Here is a 22,450-nt window from a genome sequence, read left to right as displayed (position 1 = left end):
GTCTCCCTACCCTCTTCCTCCATCGTCAAAGTGCTGGGCTCCTACCTCCTTAGCACCACCCACACCCATTCTCTTATTTCCACCTTTTCGCCGTCTCTCAGATGGTGCCCTCCTCCTTTGCCTCCGTCTCTCAGATGGTGCCCTCCTCCTTTGCCTAAGCAATTGTGGTAGGCTCGCTGTCTCTTTTATTCACTCTTGTGATCCCTCTTCACACTGATGCTACAGGCTCTCAAGAATAAATCTAATTGTATTATTCCCAGTCCTTCATCTTTTCCATCGTTCTGGCACAGTGTGAACTTCACTGGTCACTGCCTCTCCAGACTCACTTCTTCAATGCCATCCTCCCCGTGACTCTCCAGCCTTGCCATGTCTCCAGATTTCAAGAATTCTCCTGGCTCCCACCTTTTCCTTACATGCCTCCATCTTGAAGTGGAACTTCCTGATTTCTCCATCACACTGAACACTTGCCTATGTATCAAGGTAAGGTCAAGATGACCTTTTCTATCTGAATCTCCTCTCCAGGTAGAATGGAACAATTACTTTATATATTTACACATATAATACTTTATCTCGTTTTCTGGTCTATCAGACTTGAAGCAGCACATTTCCTCAGTGTGTGGCCTGTGGAATGTATTCAATAAATGTTTGATGGATGAATAAGTCGATAAATTAATAATAAATAAACCCTGTTTCTCTGCTTTCCAGTGAATCAGTCAGAAAGGAGACACCGTGACAGACACACTCAGACTTCCAGTGAGTTATGAATGTCACTGCTTGTATAGGAGAGAGTTCAGATACTTGGAAATTCAAGAGCTCTGTGATTAGTTCTGATTGAGAGACCAGGCTTGGGAAATGGGGAATATGCTCATACCCTTACAGGCCTGTGCATCTTAGGAGTGATGCAAGGTACCCTGTGGTCCAGAGAGGAGGCTGAGGATACATGTATTTATCTTCCTCATAACAGGGACGGCATAGGAATCCCTCTGTGCATCTTATTTCTACATTTCTTCATCATGATCTTCAGGCATGAATACCAGCTGTGGCATTGGCTCTTAAGGATATCTTAGGTGTGTGGAGTTTGATTGTGAGAGATTCAAAGCCCAGATGGAGACCCCTTCCTGTTGCATCTAGATGTTGTTTGGGATGAGAACCAACACGGCAGCTGCATGTCTACATGTCTGAACGGCATGTGCCATCGAAGGTATTTGAACCTGGGAAAGCCTCTGAGGAGGACCTGGGGGTTGAGAAGCCATGTTAAGCTTCCTTATCTTGGGGTTCTTAGAGTCTAGACTTGAGTTTAACACTGAAAGTAAGATATTGTGTCTGTCCCTTGAAATGAGGACAGGTATAAATTGTTGAAAATGGCAACTTCTTCAGGATGAATAAGGCAACTACTCAGTTGGAATTGACCTTTTAGAACCAAACTTGTTAATGAGGAGAAACTTCCAGGGTATAGTACGGTCATTGGGAACAGAAACACAGAAGGTAAGAGAAGAACAGGAAGGAGAGGAGAAGGAAGAGGAAAGGGGTGAAGGGAGGCAGAGTTCTTGTTCCATCCTGGTTCAGCATGAGGCACAAGAGACCCACATAGCTACAAAGACGCTGTCCAGGAGCCTTAGCCTTAGGGTACAGAGAACAGTAAACCAGCGGGATCTGTGGCTCCATGGTGGGTCTTGTCCCCATGTCTCACAGCTGGGGTCTAATCTCTAAGTTCTGCCAATATGTCAGGGATGAAGTACACAGTCTCACGCGAAGTTCTGCAAAGATGGATAACACCTTAATTTCTCTAATGCAACAATCCTGTTCATAGAAATAGCAGCAATTAGAAACAGTGACCCATACAGCTACAGTGGGCAGGTGACATAGTCCATACAAACCTTAGCATCAACCACGGCGAATCAAGTCCACTAGCTGGTGGGTACTGGTGTGACAGAGAGTGACAGCAGGGGGTCCTAGCCCCCTAGGGAGAAGCAGGCTGCTCAGGGATCCAGCCTCTAGTGATCAGTAACTGTCTGTGCGGGACCCCTCTTTCCAGCTGATGTTGGGCCAGTGCATCAGGTATGGAGATTTCTGCAATGATTTCTGCTGTGGTTTGAAAGAAATTGGCCCCCAAGAGAGTGGTACTAATAGGAGGTGTGGCCTTATTGGAGTAGGTGTGGCCTTTTTGGAGTAGGTGTGGACTTACTGAAGGAAGTATGTCATTGTGGAGGCAGGCTTTGAGGTCTCATATATGCTCAAGTCATTCCAGCGAGACAGACCACTTCCTGTTGTCTGTGAATCAAGATGTAAGAACTCTCAGCTCCTTCTCTAGCACCGTGTCTGCCTGCATGCTACCCACCATTTCCCGCCGTGATGATAATGGACTAAACCTCTGGAAATGTAAGCCCCCTCAGTTAAATGCTTTCCTATATAAGAGCTGGTGTCTCTTCACAGCAATAGAAACCCTAACTAAGACAATATCCAATGTTCCTTCACCCGCATGGGGTGTGTCTGGAGCTAGGAGCAGCAGGGGATTAGGCGCATTCTTGGACAAGCTCAACCACTTACCCTTCCTCTTTGAGGACCAGATGACCACTAAGGCTTTCTGACTGTGACCCAGGGATTCCAGAGGGGTTTGTCTGTGGAGAAGTTTTTCTGGAGTCCCTGGATAAGGACTTGAACTTGTCTCTCATCTGGGTTTCATCAGTGCAGTCTGTGAGCTATGCTCAAGTTTGGTTCTCAGTCTCGTGGACTTTGCTTTCTAGGACTCCTTTTATGAACCTTGGGATTGTGTCTCCTTGGAGCTCTTTCAGACCCCTGTGCTGAGCCCAACCAGATCTCCAGAACCTCAAGAGGGCAATCAGCTGCCTCTGAGGCATCAGATAAAGCTGAACCCCTAGAGCTCAGCTTCATGGCTAATCCATCTTCAAGATGGACATACCTTGCAAAATGTGATCATCACCCAGAACTCCGCACCACAGGAATCAAGGAGGGGCACTCTGGACTTTACTGATGTTAGGTAACCCTTAAGGATGGCTGAGCTCATGAACAGAGCCCCTGTATATAGATGACTATAGGATAAGTGGGAAAGGGAGGGGAGGCACTCCCAAGAGATCTAGGTATCAGGGGTTAGGAGTCCTTTGAGGTGGAGGAGGGTTGTTCATGGGGGAGGAAGCCTGCGGCCTGAAAGGTAAGGCTGGTCTTCTCACCTTGCCTGTCATTCAGTGCCTGAGTCTTGACTTCTGCTCACTCTGTGACAAGGGAACTCTCAACCTGCTGTAAGAATATAGTACAGTTCTTCTTTCTGCCATATTCTGCCTTTATTGGGTGATCTTGGGAACTGCCTGCCTCACCCTAGCACAGTTGGCTTCCTCTTTCTTCCCAGTGACGTCAGAGTGGGTACCAGGCGCTCTTTCTGGGAGGTGAGTTCATTGTCACCAGAAAGAGGCTCTCCTTGGTGGTATGTTTTGTTTTCCATGTAGAACTTCATCTTTGGGCCTGGGATTGCCACTTACCTTCCAGCCTCACAGCCTGGTGGAATGTGGAGAGCTTGGGGTGGCCAGACAGGTAAAGGGAGAGGAACCACAGTTCCATGTAGCCATAGGAGTTGTGTTTTTTTCCCTAAAGAACTGATTTCCTGAGATCTCACCAATGCTAAGCCCTGTGTGTCTTGACCTGTGACATAGGCATCTGCCAGGCTGGGTGAGAGAGACAGGCACACAATATATGAACAGGGAGACACAGAGGTGCAGGAGTCTTGCGTGCAATTGAGCTCAGGAGGCCTGCAAATGCCTGCCGCTCTCTGAGGTTGGTATATGTCTTCCAGAGCTGACAGCATTTCTTGTTCTTCCTGATTGGATGAGCCACTGACGTGAGACTAAATGCCATGCTGCACAGAGTTCGAAGCTTCTCAGTCAGGTAGGTATGTGGTGTGTGTGTGTGTGTGTGTGTGTGTGTGTGTGTGTGTGTTGGGACCCACAAGACTCTCAGACTGTAAGAGAGGGACAGCAGCTGTTCGTTTCACTCAGGTGCTACTGAAGGTTTCTTCAGAGTGGTTCTCACACTCTGGAGTCTGAGGGTCAACTACACCCTCAAGTCAGTATCTTTCTCAAATGGTCCTGAGCATCTGCCAGAAGTCCCACCTTCTATTACACACAAGACTATCCTGATCCAAATAAATGAGGCAGTTAAATAAGCCTGAGACAATCTGAACCTTCATGCTTTCTTCGATCCCAGAGATCACTGAGGGACAGCCCTTCTCACCTCACTCAAGTGACGGGCATCCTGCCTCTTGTCTCTGCATTAGGGTACCACAAGGAGTAAAATAAGCTCACAAGGTAGTCACTGGCTTTGGTCATAGAGTTCCTTCTGGAGTTCCTTACCATTGATTTCTCTCAGAGCACTTGATCCCATTATTAGTGAAGGTCAAAGTCTGGCCATACCTCTTCTATTTTGATTTGATCAGTTACCATCTTTTTCTTTATCTTACCCTGAAGATGAATTTTATAGTGAAAGACTAAGAAATTAATCTTCCCTAAAGATTGCTCTAGCTTTTACCCTGAGTTACTGGGATTTAATTTTAGAGCCTTCCATGCAGGTATGATAAGAATGTCTATTTGCCTAGAGGTGTTGGTCACCAGACAATCCAACAATGCAATTTACCATGAAGGCTCAGAGCCAAGTGTGATACTTTCTCCAGAGAACTAGAGATTAAAGGTATCAGCCCAACCTTTGGACGGGCTAGGAGACCAAGGTTAGCCACCTGGGTGGCAGCATATGATCCAGCTCCAATAAAAATTCCAAGGCTTGGGTTTATAATGCATGCGGAAATGCTGTCCTAACCCATGAGAGACATCATGCATTGCTTAATATTTCTCTGAACTCCTAGGTGCTGCTTCTCCAGGATAATTTTAATCCATATACCCTATCCCTATGCTAAATCAGAGCTAGGACTATAACCGTTTCAAGTATGTCCAGTGAGTCCTTATAGCAAATTACTGCAAAAGTGGGTGGATTTCAAAATCCCTCAGACTTGGTGTCAGAGTGAGGGCAGTCATTTTGTGGACTTCATTGCCTCTAACTGTACACTTGGTTAAAAGCTCACACACCGTTCAAAGTCTGCGTAATGTGACAAGCTAAAGTAGCAGCTGGTTAGGAGTGTGAGGCGTGAAGCAAGAATAGGCAAATCATTTGCAGTTAAGGAGTGAAGTCAGGGTCTACGCTGCATCCATGAGTGCTCTCTCCCTGCCTGGGGTGGTCTGGCTTCCTAGCAAACTACATTGAGAGCACAGGAATACCCAGAGAAAGCCCGTTCTTTCCAGTGGGAGGCATTTTTTCCCCCTCAAGAGGACACTTAATGGTAACAAACAGCATCTTGGTCATGTCTTTTTTATAACTCCAAAGAATAGTCCCGCTTTATCACACTCTTTCATACACGCTGTGAGTTTTGTATCAAAACATCTTACTGGGCAAGTCTGCACAGTCCCCCTTGATATTGCTGAGGTTGCATCATTCTTACCATCCGGCTCTCGAAGGTTAATGATTCACAGTGGGGGCTGTCCTCCCTTCCTCCAGCACCATGGCAGGCAGCGATTACTGTGAGGGCGTATAACATTTTTGTGGGGCTAAGTCATAACAAGGGTGATAAACATAGTTTTAAAGGATTTTCAGGGGAGTTGGGGAGTGCTTCATAAAAGGCAACCCATCATTCTCCGTAGAAGTCTGGGGGTCCCACCCACCAGCTCCTGAGCAGAGCGTGCCCATAGGGCCCTCTGGGTTGAGCAATTGCCACGGGGTTTAGTTAAACTGCTGAAATGGGCTAAATCAGTCCAATTTTCACTGTATTGGGTTCTTGTAAAATTTCCATTGCAAGGAGCCTGCATATCTTTTGTCATCGTTGCTTATTTTAAAATTATTTTCAGTATTTTTGTGTGGGGGTGCTTTGCTTACACGTATGTGATCTTTTGAGACCTGAAGTGAGCCGGGTGGTGGTGCAAGCCTTCAGTCCCAGCACTCGGGAGGCAGAGGCAGGGATCACCAGTCTTAAGAAAGTTCTCCTCCTGCTCCTTCTTGTCCTGCTTACTGAATGCCCCTAAGTCTTCCACTTTCCCTTTTGTCCCTTAATTTCCTCTTCTAGTAGGGTTTTTAATTTTTTTCATCTGTGTGTGTGTTTTGCTTTTTTGTGGAGTGGGGAATCCCCAAGGCTTTCCCTACTTCTTAAATATTTCCACTGATTGGGAGAAACAAGGGGGATCTCTGAAATCCAGGTTCTCTGAGATCCTGTCTCAAAACCTCACAATGTTTGGTCTAGCCTCCAAGTCACCTCAATAAGCCAAGGCTAGGCTGCTGCACAACCTCTCTCTCAGAAGAAAGATGAACAAAGTGTCCTGGAGCATTGGGAAGCCATTGAAAGTGACCAGTACTTTTGGGGAACTTGGCAGGGAAGACAGAGCATTTTGTATGTGGTAACAGGAAGACTTCAGGCTGCAGGGAATGAAGAGGGTTGCCTTCTCAGACCAAAGTATGAAATTCAGATTGAGGTCACCCAAGATTAGACATAGAAATTATCCGCAAAAAAGTGAATGATCAATGAAGATTCATGCCTATGGAGGAACTAAGGTCAGGGGCTGTGGACACAGAAGGACACATCCTGGACAGACCAGACCATGGTATTCAAGGCCCGTGGAGGGGAGAAGGAGCCACATTACAGATGTGAACATGATAGACTGTTGCCGGGCTGCTGAACCTTCGCTAGTATCCTCTCCTCTAGCCCAGCGCTTCTTAGCCTTCCTAAAGCTGCAACCCTTTAATACCTATTGTGGTGACCCCCAAACATAAAATGATTTCTGTTGCTACTGTGATTTGCTGTTATGAATCATAATGTAAATATCTCACATGTGGGGGGCCCCAAAGGGGTCATGCCCCACAGGTTAAGAACCATTGCTTTAGCACCACGCTCCCAGGCAGCCTCTGCGATAACTCCCCACACTGACTGTGCACAGGGAGACAATGGCAGGGTAGGGCTGCTGCAGTTGGTATTCCTGACCTGAATTCCGTAACCAAAGGGCATGTCTTGCCTCTTGTCGCTACTCCTTAATCTCGCTTGGTTTCCCTTAATCACTCTATGGTAGATATTTACTAACTATTGCTCATCTTTCACTAACCTCTACTCCAGTGATAATGAGAGGCCCTCGTTGTCCTCTCCGCCCCCATATCCTATACCTGGGATGGTGTCTTGCTTTTAAATGAAGCTTAATAAATATTTGCAGGATGAATAGCTGACTTCATGTCAGTTGATGACAGTTCTGATAAAATGAAGAATGATCGCAGATTCTGATCAGTTCTGGGATAGTGACAGAGTTTACTGCAAAGACGGTGGAGCCTCAGCATTAGTGAGTTAGCTAAGAAAAAGGCCAGCATGCGCAAAGCTGTCTGGGTGGCCAGCGGCTCTCCTCATTCCTCTTGGTTTGCTTGCTGTGAGCACCTCCAGTCTCAAATGCAAATCAATAGTAACAAATGATTACATACAGTAACTAATAAGACACCAATATAGCCATGACAGTTACTTTCTATGTTCCAGAACTTTCTATGTTCCAGAACATCTCCAGGTTTGGCTCTCTCATACTGCAAAACCACTTAATCAAGTAAGATCCCACCAACAAGATACCAGAAGTCATTCCATCTCACCCAAATCGGAATGGCGACCATCAAAAGCAAATGACAACAGATGCTGGTGAGGATGGAGAAGAGGAACGCTTTTCCCTATCCACAAGAGTGTAAACTGTCACAGTCACTATGGAAATCAGTATGGAGATTCCTAAAAAAACTACAACTAGAGCCACGGTACTAGCATTCTTGGGTTTATACTCAAAGGAACTGGAGTCTTCAAATCACAGAAATACTGGCACATACCTGTTTGTTGGCACACTGTTCACAACGGCCAGCCAGGAAGAAGAGCTAGCTCAGCTGCTCATGGATGCACAAAGAGGAGATGGTACATATAATACAATGGAATTTTATACAGCTGTGAGCAAAGATGAAGTCATGACATTTGCAAAGAAGTGGACTGAAGTTGGAAATTGTTGAGCCAAATAAGCCAGACTCAGCAAGATAAAAACATGCTATGTTTTCTCTCATATGCATAACCTAAATTTAAAACTCTGTGTGTGTGTGTGTGTGTGTGTGTGTGTGTGTGTGTGTGTGTGTGTCACAAAACTAAAAAGGGTGTCATGGGGGGATTTTAAGCAAGGTGGGAAATGGAGAGTAATGGATATTGTAGTTGGAAAGTGATGTGGGAAATTATTTGGGAGAGAGAAATCAGTGGGAGAAGGCAGTGAGGAAGGGAAACCCTGGCAACAGAGTATAGCGGCTCATGTGAAGATGCTACGATGAAAGCCATTACTCTGTATGCTAACCAAAACAGTTTTTAAAAAAGAAAAAAAATACTAAAAAATATGATTTGGGCCCCAACTTTGCATTAAATTTTGTGAATTTGAAGTTGTTCTGCATTCTGGACCTGTGGATTTTATATTTGGTTTTAATTTGTAAGATGAGAGTTTGGGCAAGCTCAGTAGATTCTTTTTTTTATGGTCTTTGAAGCAATCTACTTTCTAGCAAGCCCTGCCTCTGAGCCCCTCCCCCCCATGAGTAAAGAGACAAAAGCAGAGTTCTCAGGATTGGTACCAGCTGCCAGGGCTGCAGTCTGTGAGTCCAGTCTATGCAAAGCCCAGGAGAACAGATTAGAGCTGGTCGAGCCCCTCACATGGGCTCCCCAGAGCCCAGCCCAAGAAGAAAACAGACATTGTCATTTCATGGCTTTGCTCAGGGAAAACAAACCTTTTGTGCCTGGAGACAAAAGACATCACTTGGCTGGGGAGCTTCCTCTCTGCTCTCCCAGAGCTGAAGAGCAGGGCAGCAGCTTTCTCCCCAGAACACTCACTTGGCGACCTCACATGGTGAGCAGGGGGCTCCTAAACTCCATCCTCCATACCTCATCCCGAGTCAGTGGTTATGAAGCGGGGCCAGAGGCACCACCAGCATTTTTTTGTTTTTGTTTTTTGGTTTTACAAGACAGGGTTTCTCTGTATTGTTTTGGAGGCTGTCGGTCCAGCCTGACCTCGAACTCACAGAGATCCGCCTGCCTCTGCCTCCCGAGTGCTGGGATTAAAGGCGTGCGCCACTATCGCCCGGCTGCACCACCAGCATTTTAACCATCTCTGTGTGACTCTAAGGCAGTGGGACAAAGTCTGTACTTTATTAATAAGAACAATTAACATAAGAGGATCAGAGGACATAGATAAGTTGAGGGAGCCACTTTGGGATTCTGGGATATGTGATACCGATGAGACAAGGACTTAGTTGTTCAGAGGTGTAGCTGTGGAACAGTCTTAGGTGTGACATGATTGTATGCTTAAAGGTCAGTCCGGTGAGCAGGCTGCCGCTGGCATGGGAAACATGGAGCTCAGTGGTGCATCCCACCGTCAGTGCTCCTTAAGCTGGCTGATGGGTGCCTTTGGCTTACCTTCCCTATCTCAGATTCTGGAATCATCTTTTCAATAACCATAGACAGTTGCTGATTAATGAGGGGTCTCTGGTCTTCATAATGCCTGCTTTAGTAACCACCACAGCTCACATTCATGGAGACCTCATCATGGACCAAGCTCTATGCTAAGTGCTTTACAGGCATTATATCAGCTTGGCTTTCACCTTTGGAATGCATGTGCCAGAATCCTGCTCTGCATAGGAGCCGAGTCGTTTAGTTCAGCTGTATGGCTGTTCTCATTGCCTGCTCCACTGCCCACTCCAGGACTCAGGGTAGTTTGTTGTCCATTAAAGCCAAGGGTAGCCCCTTACTTTCTTGACACCTGCAAACCTTTCCACATCTTTGCCTGTTCTTTCTGATTTGAAGGGAGGACCATCCTGTAATCTGAGATGAGTCCCTTTTCCTGGGCTCAGGATGTCACCTCTCTACAACCTTTTGATTGCTTCTTGTCCAGTATTTGGCCACATGGATGAGAAAATTACAAAAGTACTGTTTTCCCCTTAAAATACAGACTTTGAAAATAACCTGGGTGGAAGAAATATTTCTGGGGGTGGTGATCCACGCAGGAATGAAGAAAATGAGATAGAGAGGAGAGAAGAGCCAGTCAAGGGTGTGTCAGAGGTGAGTGCTGGCATGGCCAATGAGAGCTCCACCACTCTTGAGAGCCATGGGGATCAAGTCTCATAATTGTCTCAGTGAAGGTCAAGGGGGCTGAGACATTCGCCCATACTCCATTGGCTGGCTTACACCCACCTACTTCTAAGACGAACCAGTGCTTGGGCCGAGTTAGCCTCTCTTTGCTGCAGTAAAGTCAAGGCAACAGAAAAGCAGAACATACCCGGGATGAAAACTTCAGGTAGGGAGGAGGGTGGCTTAATCATAAAAAAAAACTGCCTAGGATGGAAATCCGGTGCCAAAGAGACTCTGCAGAAAACCTTAAGTGCATGGTATAAACAAGATGTTGGAACGGATCCCTTCCCGCTTGGCTACCCTGAGCTGACAATGCCATAGATGCCAGGAGATCAAAGGCAGAGTGAGGCAGATCAGATCTCCCCTTGCAGAATTACAGTGGAAATTAAGAAGAACCTGCACCGCTGCTCTGAGAACCCCTCATCCGTGGAGAGAGGGCAACCGAGAAAGCAACATCCTTGGATACAGCCACTACTTTGGAAGTGTCCCCTGCAGAAGACAGGCTGAGAGGACTGCAGCCTAAGGCAGGCCCAGAAAAGTTAAAATTGATTGTAGATGAGGGTCTGACTCCAACTAGGGAGCCAGAAGCATGATTCTACACTGTAGATCCTGGAATCTGTCAGTGAAGTAATATTTACAGTGACCAACCAATGAGACATGGCCTGCTTTGTTATCTAGGGAGCACTATAATAGGGACACTTGAAGAGGTGTGTGTGTGTGTGTGTGTGTGTGTGTGTGTGTGTGTGTATTCTGTGTTCATGTGTGCGTTTGTGAAGGGAGGTATGTTCCACATGTCTAGGGATGGAGGAAGGAATTGTGAAGGACCATCTGGAACAGAGATACCTTAACCATCAGAACTCAGTCAGAGAAGAACAATTTGTCACCCCACTCACTCATCTGTCTGGAGAGGGCATCATGAGCTGTGGGAGACATTGCTGGGAGCACTAAGGAGAAAAGGGCAAGGGTGGGGTGATCTGAGGGTGAGTGGCGCAGGGACCGCCCTCTCCCATTGTGTACCTAAGCTAATGGGCAGACATTGTTGCACTGTGTGTTAGGTTTGGAGTTTTTATTTATCACATGGGACAAGAACTTCTCACTTCTGACCAGAGATCAATGGCAAAGTTCTCATCCAGGGCAGGAGGAGACTGCAGATGAAGTAAGACTCAAAGGGCAGTGAGAGAAGGCAAAGAAGCTGCATTTGGATCACAATCCACGAGCTGAAGCAGCACTTCTTTGAAAATCATGGGAGAAGTGACTCTCCACAGTGGCCTGCAAGAGCTCAGTGAAAAATGAGACAGTTATTTTTCTCTTTCCGAAGACATAATCCGCTGTTTATATTTATGGGGGTATGGCGAATAAATGTGAGTACAGCCCTCTCTGGCCATCAGCATGCTCACTGTGGCAGCAATGGAGACGGCTTTTGCTCTGCCTTCAAGAGAAAACTTTCCTTCACCTGCAAGGAGTATTAGGAGCTGACAGTCTCCAGCTGCAGTCCTCCAAGGCCGACCACTTCTAAGGGTAGCCCCACTCAAGAAACTACACACGTGGTGGGCATTGGTACCTGATACTCTTGCGCAATTCTGCCTAACAGAGGCATCCTCTACTGGACAACACTAAGCCAGAGCTCCTATTGAGCTAGTAGAGTGAGATCCCTACATCATGGTACCATACTCTCCCAATTTGGTCTTGGTTTCTCCTCCACTGTCTTTCACAGGCATTTTCTCTCCCATGAAGCCTCCTTTAGTCTCGTCTCCAGCACTTGCACTCTTTAGACTCTGAACATTATACCCATGACCTTGTTGTCTTTGTGTGTGTGTGTGTGTGTGTGTGTGTGTGTGTGTGTGTGTATTGTGGAATGGCCAAATCACACTAACACATTATTAACTGCCTCAAATAATTTTCTGTACTACGAATACAAAATCTGTTATCAGCTATTTCTGAGAATACTATATATTAACTGTATGTGCAAGTAACTGTAATTACCATGTTGTATAGTAGATCTGTAGAATTTATTCCTTGTGTCCATCTGAAACTTTGTGTCCTATGACCACTGTCTCCCTATCTGACCTGAGTCCCAATCCCTGGAAACAGCTACTCTACTGTCTACTTCTATGGGTTCAGTTTTTAAAGATCCTACATGTGAGCTCATGTGGCATTTGACTTTCTGTGGCTGCCTTGTTCCACTTAGCACAGCACATTCTGGTTCATCTCTGTTGATGCAGATGGGGTTTCTTTCTATTTTTAAGGTCAAATAGTATCCTATCACGTGTGTGCACCACATCTGCTTTATCCATTCCTCCACTGATGGGTACTTGGGTTGTTTCCTTCTCTTGGCTATTGGGACTAATGCTCCAATACACGTTGGGACTGCAGATAGATTGTCACCATATTGATTTCATTTCCTTTGGATACAGATCAGGTAGTTGGAATTGCTAGGTCTAATTTCTTTTCAAATAGACTGGTTTTAAAAAACTTTCAGGCTCAAGTCAAAACCTGACCTGTATTTATAGACAATCCAAATCAAAGAGGCTTGGTACTCATAATTTGAAGCACAAAAACTAGCATTTTCCCCCCTTCACTTAGCAGATCTTTCTCATCCTTGAGATCTTATCCTCGTTATCTTTTCTCTTTGAGAGTTTTTCCTTAATCTTTGTTGGAGGCTCTTTCATTTTCTTTTTCATTCTTTCTTTTTTGATCATTGTGGTAGTTTGAATATAATTTGCCCCCCTAACTCATAGGGAGTGGCACTATTAGGAGGTGGGGCTTTGTTGGAGTGGATATGGCCTTGTTGGAGGATGTCACTGGGAGGGTGGGCTTTGTGGTTTCCTATGCTCAGGATACTGCCCAGGGTCTCAGTTGGCTTCCTGTTGCCTTTTGATCAAGATGTAGCCAGCACCATATCTGTATGCTGCCATGCTCCCTGTTATGATGATAAAGGACTGAATTTTTTAAACTGTAAGCGAGCCACCCTAATTAAATGTTTCCTTTATAAGAGTTGCCATGATCATGGTGTCTCTTCACAGCAATAAAAAACCAAACTAAGATAGTCATGAAATACCATTTTTGCTTCCTTGTAATAGCATAGGAATTGTTGAATTGAGCACTGGTAGAAATTTAAAGGCTATCTAGTTTGAGGATCCATCTGGTGTCAGAGATGCTGTAGACCATCTGAACCAGTGACTGTCCAGTCTTAGCTTGAATATAGGGAATGAAAGCTCACCAATATAACCCATTGCATCCCTACCGCCAAAGTTTATCTTTTCTTTCCTTCTTTCTATTTAACTATTTTTAAAATTTCAATTATAGTGTCTGCATGTGCCTGTGTGCATGTGTGTGTGTGTGTGTGTGTGTTGAAGAAGGAAGTCAGAGGGGTATCAGATCTCTTGAGGCTGGAGTTACAGGCAGTTGTGAGCTGCCTGATGTGGGGGCTGAGAATCAAACTTGGGTCCTTTGCAAGAACAATATGTGCTCTTAATGACTGAGCCATCTCTTCTCCTGCTCAAAAAAATTTTTAAACTTTTCCTTAGTATATATTCAACAACATAATGGGTATCCCTATAATGCTTTCATATATACATCTAAAATACTCTGATTTTACTTACTTTCTAGTATTTTTCTTGTGCCCCCCCCATCCCCATTCAGTCTCTCTTTCCTATTCTTAAGTAGTCTTCCTTTCAGTTTCATGTTTTCAAAAATCTAGATTCTGCATATGAGGAAAAAAAAAACCAAACCCACAGCTTATTTTGTTTAGCATGATTACTTCTGGTTCCACTTCCTTTTCTACAAATGGCATAGCTTCATTACTTATGGATGAATAAAATGTATGGTGTGTACATATCACATCTGCTTTATCCATTCCTCTGTTGATGGGCACTTAGGCTGATTCCATAACAGCTACTGTGAATACCGTTGCAGTAAACTTGAATGTGCAGGATCACTGCAGTATACTGACTTAGATTCTCTTGAGTATATTACCCAGGAATGGTATATCTATATCATATGATAGTTCTGTTTTTAGTTTTAAAAAAGAACTTCCATAACTGATTTCCATAGTGACCCAATTAGTTTACATTTCTACTAGTTTCAGTTCTACATATGGTTTCATTTCTGTTATTGTGATAAACTACCCTAAAAAACAACCTAGAGGAAAACTGTTTATTTTGGCTCATGATTCCAGGTTGCAGTCAATCAAAGCAGGGAAAGCAGTATCAGAGCTGGAGTTAATTAGTTACTGCTGATTAACAAGAGCAGAGAGAAAGGAACACACTCATGCTTGATTCTTTGCTTATGCTCATCTCTCACACAGTTCAGAATCCCTGCCTAGGGAATAGTTCTGCCTACGGGGGGGCTGGATCTTCCCACATCAGTCAACCCCAGAGACAAAACCACAGGCTAACTCAGTGTAGACTGCCCCTCATTGAGACTCCTTTCCTAAGTGATTCTAAGTTGTGTCAAGTAGACATGTAAAGCTAACCATCCATCACACTGCCAGAGTGCACATGGGGGTGGGGGTTCCTTTTTCCTGGGTATGCTTTTCTTACTTTGGTTATCTACAATCTCTTCTCAGATCGGATTTTCTCTATGTCTTTGACCAAGATTGATAATCTGAATTATTTAAAATCTTTCTATGATATTAATGACTAACTGAACTCTTTCAAAAACTATTGTTATTATTTTCTTTTTTGAGATGGGGGGTCTTATTAGGTAGCTCTGGCTTGCCTGGAACTCACTATATAGACCAGGGTGGCCTGGAACTCAGAGCAATCCCCCTGCCTCTGCCTTCTGAGTGCTGGCATTAAAAGGTGTGTACCACTATGCCAGCCTGAGACAGTATTTTAAAAGAGAATAAGCCCTCCCATGCCGCCTAGCAGGGGTCTATATGACGTTGCCCTCAGTTCACATTACAATTTAAAGGGAAACTCACATGGTGTCTGAAGCCCTTTTCCTGCAAGTGGGGAAGGAGGATGTCCTCAAATCCCTTGCAGTAGGAACCCACTCAGGTGGAACCAACCTTGACCTTGAGACGGAACAGTACATCTGCAAAAGGCAAAGTGATGGTATTCACATAAAAAAAAATCTGAGGAGGACCTAGGAGAAGCTGCTGCTGACAGCTCCAGCCATCATTGCCACTGAGATCCCCTCCCCCCCCCCCCATGTCAGCCTCATCTCCTTGACATCTCCTCCAGGAACCCCTGGGGCCAGCCAGCTCTGCTAAAGTTTGCTGGCCCCGCCCCTGGAGCCACTCCAGGTGCTGGCCACGTCACTCCTAGGACTTTCACTAGGCAGATCTAAGACAGAGAGTGATGTCTTCTGATGGTGACCGATCCCAGAGCTGCCCACCAGCCCCTCACAAGGGTGCCTTAAGTCAACCTGCCTACCTTTGCTGTGCTGTTGACATTGCCATCTCAAGCAACGGACAAGCGTGCTCACTCAGTGAATGCTGGTGGATGTTGGCTTGGGAGGTTCTGCACATGTGTGGCACCACCTCCGGTGAGCATCAATGGGCTCATCTGGTCATGCCCGCTCTCTATTTCTGTAGAAATCCTAAGAGATTGAAAAGGAGAAGCAAGTGCAGTTAAAAAGGCTGTGACCAAGAAGGAATGTCAGGGTGAACAGACTGCACCTGCTTCTGAGTCTCCCAGATGGAGGTGGCAGACTGGTCTGAGAGGGTGCAGGTGTCCTCTGTACTCATCCAGCAGTTCCGCAGTGAAAACTGGAAAGTCCAGACAGTTACTGGGGACTAGTCTGCAGCCCTCCCTGTGCAGGGTGCTGAATCAGATGGAACCACCGCTAAGCAGTCATAAACTGTGTTCTGCAGACACTTGAGCAAAAAAGAAAGGTGGATGGAAGTCAGTTTCTTTCTTTCTTTTTTTTTTAGGACAGGGTTTGTCTGTAGCTTTTGGAGCCTTGTCCTGGAACTCGCTCTTTAGACCAGGCTGGCCTCGAACTCATAGAGGTCTACCTGCCTCTGCCTCCCGAGTGCTGGGATTAAAGGCATGTGCCACCACTGCCTGGTGACAGTTTCTTAAAAAAAGAGATTAAGGGATCCCCAAATAGCATCACAAATTGGAAAGCAAATAGCTTTAAACAGAAAGAAAGACTTCCCTCACTCATCCATTCTAATGCTGTGAACATTCATTCTACATGCAGCTCATTCTACATTCAACAGGGGCCAGGAACAATGGAACACACAGAGGAAATAGAAAATAAACTCTGAGAGGAGATCAAGACCACAGCAACACAGGAAACAGAGGTGGTGGGAGAGCGTGCCGAGGGCTGACAGCCAGCTAGGGTGTGCATATGTGATTTCTATGGGATCATATACAGAGCGCTGGGGAAGTGAGATTTGAACTGAGTTTGGGGGGATGGGCAACCTGAGTTTGTGGATAAATCATCTGACTCTTCGTCTGGGGAGAAATGTCTTTTCATGAGGGCCAGGGAGGGGCTTAATGGGGACAGAGGAAGTCGGAGTGAGAAGTATTTCCCCGTCTGCTTCCTGTCAATATCAATCAGTCATTCTTCCTATAGGAACCGGCTTGTGTGTCCACAGCCTTGGGAACTGACCAAGTCACTCTTTCCAAGCAAGAGCTGCTGATATGGGGGCCCTTCTCTGGTCACTCCTTCTGCTCCTTCAGGAAGGTGAGTGGCTGCCTGTTGCTGCAAAAGACTATCTCTGTATAGCCCCCCACTCTGCTTGGTCTTAGGCTAGCAAAACCCTTCCTTTAGGGATGAATGTGTCCATCCTTCTGTTGATGGGCACCGAGGCTCATTCTACAGCTTGGCTATTGTGACTCGCTCTGCAATAAACATGGATGTGCACGGGTCACTGTAGTGTGTTTACTTGGATTGTGCCGAGTAAACTCCCAGGAGTGATATAGCTGGATCCCAGGCTAGTGTGGAGGAACTTCCATTCTGATTGTCAAGGAATGGGGTATGACCCCAGTGGAGAATGAGAGAGGAGGATACCTGGGGGACATGGGTGGGGCTGCAGTTCCAGAAGGACAAGGAAAAAAGGAAGTTTTTGGATAGTGAAGAGACAAATGGGAACCATCCCTTGTCAACTGGGGTTCAATGGCAATCTGGAATCCCAAGAGGTAGCTAGAGGGTTCCACTGAGCCTGGAGTTAGAGAAGGTGTTCAGAGGAGGAGGAGGAGCCATAGCTACCATGCTAACTAGCTTTGGCTTCCCAGAGATATCAGCTGGGCTATATGCATCTCTTTTCAGCTAAAGGGTTTTCTGGAGATGATGAAGACCCTGAGGAAGTGGTTGCAGCTCTTCAAGAATCTATCAGCCTCTCTCTGGAAATACCATCCGATGAAGAGGTTAAGGACATCATCTGGTTCTTTCAAAAAAACCTAGTCACAGTGGTGCCAAGGAAAGAGGGAAAATCAACTGTCATGCTTACGATGGATCCTCGATACCGGGGTCGAGTGGGCATCTCAGAGTCCAGCTACTCTCTGTCTATCAGCAATCTGACCTGGGAGGACTCGGGACTTTACCAAGCCAAAGTCAGCTTGAATACATCCCAGCTCTTTATTACGAAGTCTTACGATCTCCGTGTCTACCGTGAGTTTAGACTCCCATTATCCTGACTTTCCCAAGGTTGGCATGGAAGCTCAGGAGCTGGGGGACGTTTTAAGAGGCTGAAACTGGAAGGAAGATTACCTCTAGTGTGCTTTGTCCCAGTGTCTGATCTTCAGCCACAGGGAGAGCGAGCTAGAACAAGGAGTCATTAGGCACTGAGGCTGTTTCACAGATGTTCCCAGAGCGGTGAGAGAGATGAGGACCATGCATAGAGCATCTAAGAGCCCTTTCCTACCCAGGAGACTGTGCATCCTCTAGAGAAGCAGCCCTTGAGCCCTTTATACCCCTGTGTGATTTGAGGGTTGCTAATAATTTCTTCCCCACTTGAACCAACATTTCTCCTCTCCACCTGCCACACTGTATCTACCTAGGAGCTTGGAGAGATGATTAAAATGAAGATGTCTTTGGGAGGGCAGTACTATTTTGTACCCGGAGGAAGGAGGGGTATAAAACAAAGAGGGCAAAGTTAGACGGAGCCACTGGTGTACATGTGTCTAAGCAGGTTCTCTGGGACCCAGAAGCAACAAGCTATATGCTTGTTTTATCTCAAGACAGCAAGAATACCCAAGGCTTGAGAAACTTAGGAAAACAGACCCGACTTCAGAACGTTCACCAGGTCTTTGTCTTTGTTTTGTTGTGTTTTTCTCTTTTAGGGAGGCTGTCAAAGCCCCACATCACTGTGAGCCTTAAGATCTCCGAGGAAGGTGCCTGTAACATATCTCTGATGTGCTCCATAGAGAGAGCAGGCATGGATGTGACCTACACCTGGCTTTCATCACAGGACAGCACTAACGTGTCTCATGAAGACTCTGTCATCAGTACATCCTGGAGGCCTGGTGACAGAGCCCTTTCCTATACTTGTAGGGCCAGCAACCCCGTCAGCAACAGCAGTTCCCGTCTCATTTCTGTTGGGTCCTTCTGTGCAGGTACCAGAACCCAAGAAACAATTTCTGAGCTTGTGTAAGTCCTGAACCTCCTCCCATGCCTGGGGCTCTTAAGGAGAGTATGTGGACTCTAGAAAGTAACACTCTCCTGTAGAGGGTCGCTACTGGATCAGAGAGGGACCTCCCTTTGTCAATTGCTCTGGATTTCCAAAGAATTCTTTTGCACTTGGCTTGAGACTGATGGCCAGATAACCGTTCTTGAGACATCCGTTCTTGAGCATCTGTGCACAGAGTAGATTTTTCTAGAGATATTTGCTATAAGACACGAGCTTATTATTAACCCACAAGCCTCCCTGTGGCACTTTAGGTAGATGTATGCCCTCTAAACTTACAGTTCTTCTAATGAGCTCTTTTTCCTTCTTCCCATCCCAGATCTTGGCTCTCCTGAGAAGCCTTCAATGTCCTGCCTCCTGGCTAAGGGCTTGATCCTTCTTTTCCTCTTGGTAATTCTAGCTGTGGTCCTCTGTGTCTTCCAAACCCGGAAAAACCGTGAGCTGTCAAGGGTGAGGAAACTCAAGAGAAACCGAATCCAACTGAGGAAGAAGGGGAGCCCTGGCCCTAGTCCAGTCTGATCGCCCCTTGGGAACCTCTGTCATGAGCTTTGTTTCCTCTTAGCCTCCAGGGAAATCATCTAGGGGACAGGTGGGAGGGAGGGTCAGGGTTGGACACCCGAGAGACACCATATGGCAATAAAGTCAAGTCCTCACCTCTCTGGAAGAGCTGTGCTATCAAGAGTGCTGTCTGTGCTGGGCAACCCCGGGGACACTACCTGCCCAGGTGTCTTTACTGAAGCCCATGACCCTTCTCAGGCTTGCCTTTGGGCAGGAAACTGAGTCTGAAGACCCCGTTAGAGTGAAGTGTTTGTTTTACTACAAGCATCCCATTCTTCACTAACTTAAGTTTTATAATTCTCTAAACTACACAAAAGGTTTTCTCACCTCACTGAACTTGTGACAGCAGTTCATTTAGAATTCTGCATAAGTGTTATGCCCAAACCACCTCGTTCCTCTATCCCTATCCTCATTCTGACAGATAATTTTACTAAACTCATCTACCCACTGTACCAAGTCTACAAGGAGCTGTCCACAAGGAGGTGGCAGAGGCCCCTGCTCAGTCCTTCTCTGGGATATAGTCGAGCTTAGTGACCTCTGTTGTCTCCCTGATACCAGCTGCTCTGAGCCCTGTTGCTCACTTGGTAGGAGTGACAACTCACTGGATCAATTACTAAGATCCTGTACCCTTGGTTTTGTTTAAAGTTGACATTATTTAGCCAGGTGTGGTGGCGCACGCCTTTAATCCCAGCACTTGGGAGGCACAGGCAGGTGGATCTCTGAGTTTGAGGCCAGCTTGATCTACAAATCAAGTTTCAGGACAGTCAAGGGTTACACAAAGAAGTCCTGTATAAGCTGATTTTGTTGGCCGTACTGTTGTTTTCTTATAGATTTCTGTTTGGGGCCTTCTGATTGGAATTTTGGGTCAATGTAGAGCTCTTTACTCTTGCTCTTTCCATAGCCCTGGGTTTGATGTTCCTACCATACCATTTCCCCCAAATTAGATCATGGGTATTTTACTTAGGCAACTGCTAGGCTTCAGGGGAGGAGCCACTCGGTAGGACAGGTGTAGGTAATAAATGAATTGGTGGGGGTGAAATAGTATGCACCAAGGACAGGGCTGGGTGAGATCTTAGAAGACCTAGGTTTTGCTAATCCACTTTCCTTTGGCCAATGAGCCTGAGTTCAGTTCCACAAAGAATACATGCTTGAAAGAAAGACATAGGTGTAGCTTCTTGGAGCTCTTACAGAGATTCTGGGCGGCCTTTCGGTACTGAACACCCCTGTCTTCAACAAAGGTCTGTAGCCCCAACTTCTGACACTTCCCATGCCTGTCATAGGAGGTGTCACTATCATCAGGTGAGGGTCTGCCTGTGCAAACTACCTGGAGTCATTTTTTTTTTCACGCAGAGGGACAGCCCTTTCTCTTGTCTTTAGGAGCTGGCAAACAGAAAGCAAAAGGAGAAATGACTAGTCGCTGTGTGGCTGGTCCAGGGATCTCCCTGGAGTTGGCAGAGTCCCTTATTCTCAGAGCCAGTCTCTGAATAGAGAAAGCCAAAACAGCTTGGAGAAGGAAGGCTTAGCTTTGAAGAGAGTGTACCCTCAGAAGCCAGGAGAGCTGTCTGGTAGCATGTAAGATGTTCTTACTTATTATTTGAGGTAGGTTAATGCAAACTGGGGAATGGACATTCAAGTCAGACAGAAAAAACACACCAAGATGCTCATATGTGAAGGATCATAGAAACTAGGGATTGCCATACCACACACTGTGACACTGGAGTGTGTAAGAAAACATGTTCTAAAAGGTGAGAGGACCAGAGCTCATGAACACATTACCAACAGGCTTCCCAGGTTCACTATTCTCTGATATTCTCATCCAGAAATTGAAGTACACGAGCTGGCTGATATATTAGATGCCGTCCTGGTTGGCTGAATACATTTTTCCAGAGGAGCAGTGGCTCAAGGACAAGCAGGAGGGAAATCTTTAGTTTTGACCTTTAGGGATTACTATCTTAAAAAATCAACTTCACTTCAGGAGTAAGGAGGGAACAGGTCATAGGACTAGATTCCCTTTCTTGCAAAAACAAAACAAAGATGTACCAATCAGACAAAAATGACAATAATAATTTTTAAAAACCAAGCTTTCGGGGAAAAGCATGAACATATAAACTTTTAAAACTTGAAAACCATTTAAAATCTCATTTTACAAAATAAAATTATTTTAACATCCGCATGAGATTAGTTTATCTACCAGAAACCACCACAGACAGCAGAAACAAAACTCTTGAACCAGCTGCGGGGCCAGTGCCTTTGGATTGGTAAGGAACCAAGAAATCAGAGGCTTCCCTCATGCTCTGTTCCCTAACATGTCACCTTGCCAACTGTTAGTGCAGCCTACTATGCAAACTAGTTGCAAAGTCAGGAGTTCTAGGTCCTTGTTGGGGTAGTGGGAAAGATCACGGTTCTGCTCCAGCCTCCTTACCCTTAGTCCCGGTTCTTTGTGTGGCTCAAAGCACTCAGTCACTTAGACCTGGAAGAATATTCCCGTTCTCAGGACTTACTAAGGATGGATAGCCAGCTACAGCAATGGGATCAGATGACTGCCACAGGGGTGGCATGACAGTGATTCAGGTGTGCTTACAATCTTTCCCCCACGGTCTGCTCCTGACCCCGATTTCATTAACTACATTCCTGTGGGTGAAATGTCCAAGGGTGGGTTCCGTGATCCAGGCTGGATCTGAATGCAGACCCTGAATGTGTCTAGGTGGTAACTCTTGGGCAAGTTCCTCCATCTGGTCCACTGGCTGCTTCCTCCCTAGTCAGAAGGAGCTGCACTCATTTCGCGGGATTTCAGTGCAGAGTACAGGAGCAATGAATAACAGTACAGCATGAAACTACCCCCAGGGCTTGCACCCTGCAAGTTATTTCATTCTTTCTTTTTCAATCTCCGTTTTAGGGTGTCTGTCATTTCTTCCCTCCCGGGGCTTATTTCTCTAGGTCCTTGGTGCCAGAAGCTGCCCCGGCAGCCCCACACTAGATCAGTCTTCAGGAAGCTACACACAGGGAGGCTCCCGGGCAAAAGCTGGGAGCTAGCCAATACAGACAGGTATTTCCAGTCCGGCGAGAGGAAATGGGTGGGGGTGGGGATAAAGAGAGATCAG

At 46.0% G+C, this 22,450-nt stretch overlaps 1 protein-coding gene across 3 annotated transcripts in view; it reads left to right on the top strand.

Annotated features, from left to right (window-relative positions):
* The window catches only part of Slamf9 (SLAM family member 9), a 42,612-nt gene extending 23,157 nt beyond the window's left edge, over positions 1-19,455 (top strand). The window contains exons 2-5 of one of the 3 annotated variants that reach the window (XM_040738622.1): positions 16,739-16,849; positions 17,435-17,776; positions 18,448-18,720; positions 19,192-19,455. In XM_040738622.1, coding sequence (XP_040594556.1) covers positions 16,807-16,849; positions 17,435-17,776; positions 18,448-18,720; positions 19,192-19,310 — 777 coding nt within the window. In that variant the 5' untranslated portion in view covers positions 16,739-16,806 and the 3' untranslated portion in view covers positions 19,311-19,455. Of the gene's footprint in view, positions 1-16,732; positions 16,850-17,434; positions 17,777-18,447; positions 18,755-19,110 lie in introns of those variants that run through there. The other 2 variants (XM_040738623.1, XM_021231947.2) reach the window with 2 other exon arrangements.
* The last annotated feature ends 2,995 nt before the right edge of the window (positions 19,456-22,450 follow it).

This window comes from Mesocricetus auratus, unplaced genomic scaffold, assembly GCF_017639785.1.
Source record: "Mesocricetus auratus isolate SY011 unplaced genomic scaffold, BCM_Maur_2.0 Super-Scaffold_100676, whole genome shotgun sequence".
Lineage (NCBI taxonomy): Eukaryota > Metazoa > Chordata > Mammalia > Rodentia > Cricetidae > Mesocricetus > Mesocricetus auratus.
This window is presented reverse-complemented; position numbering and strand designations above follow the sequence as displayed.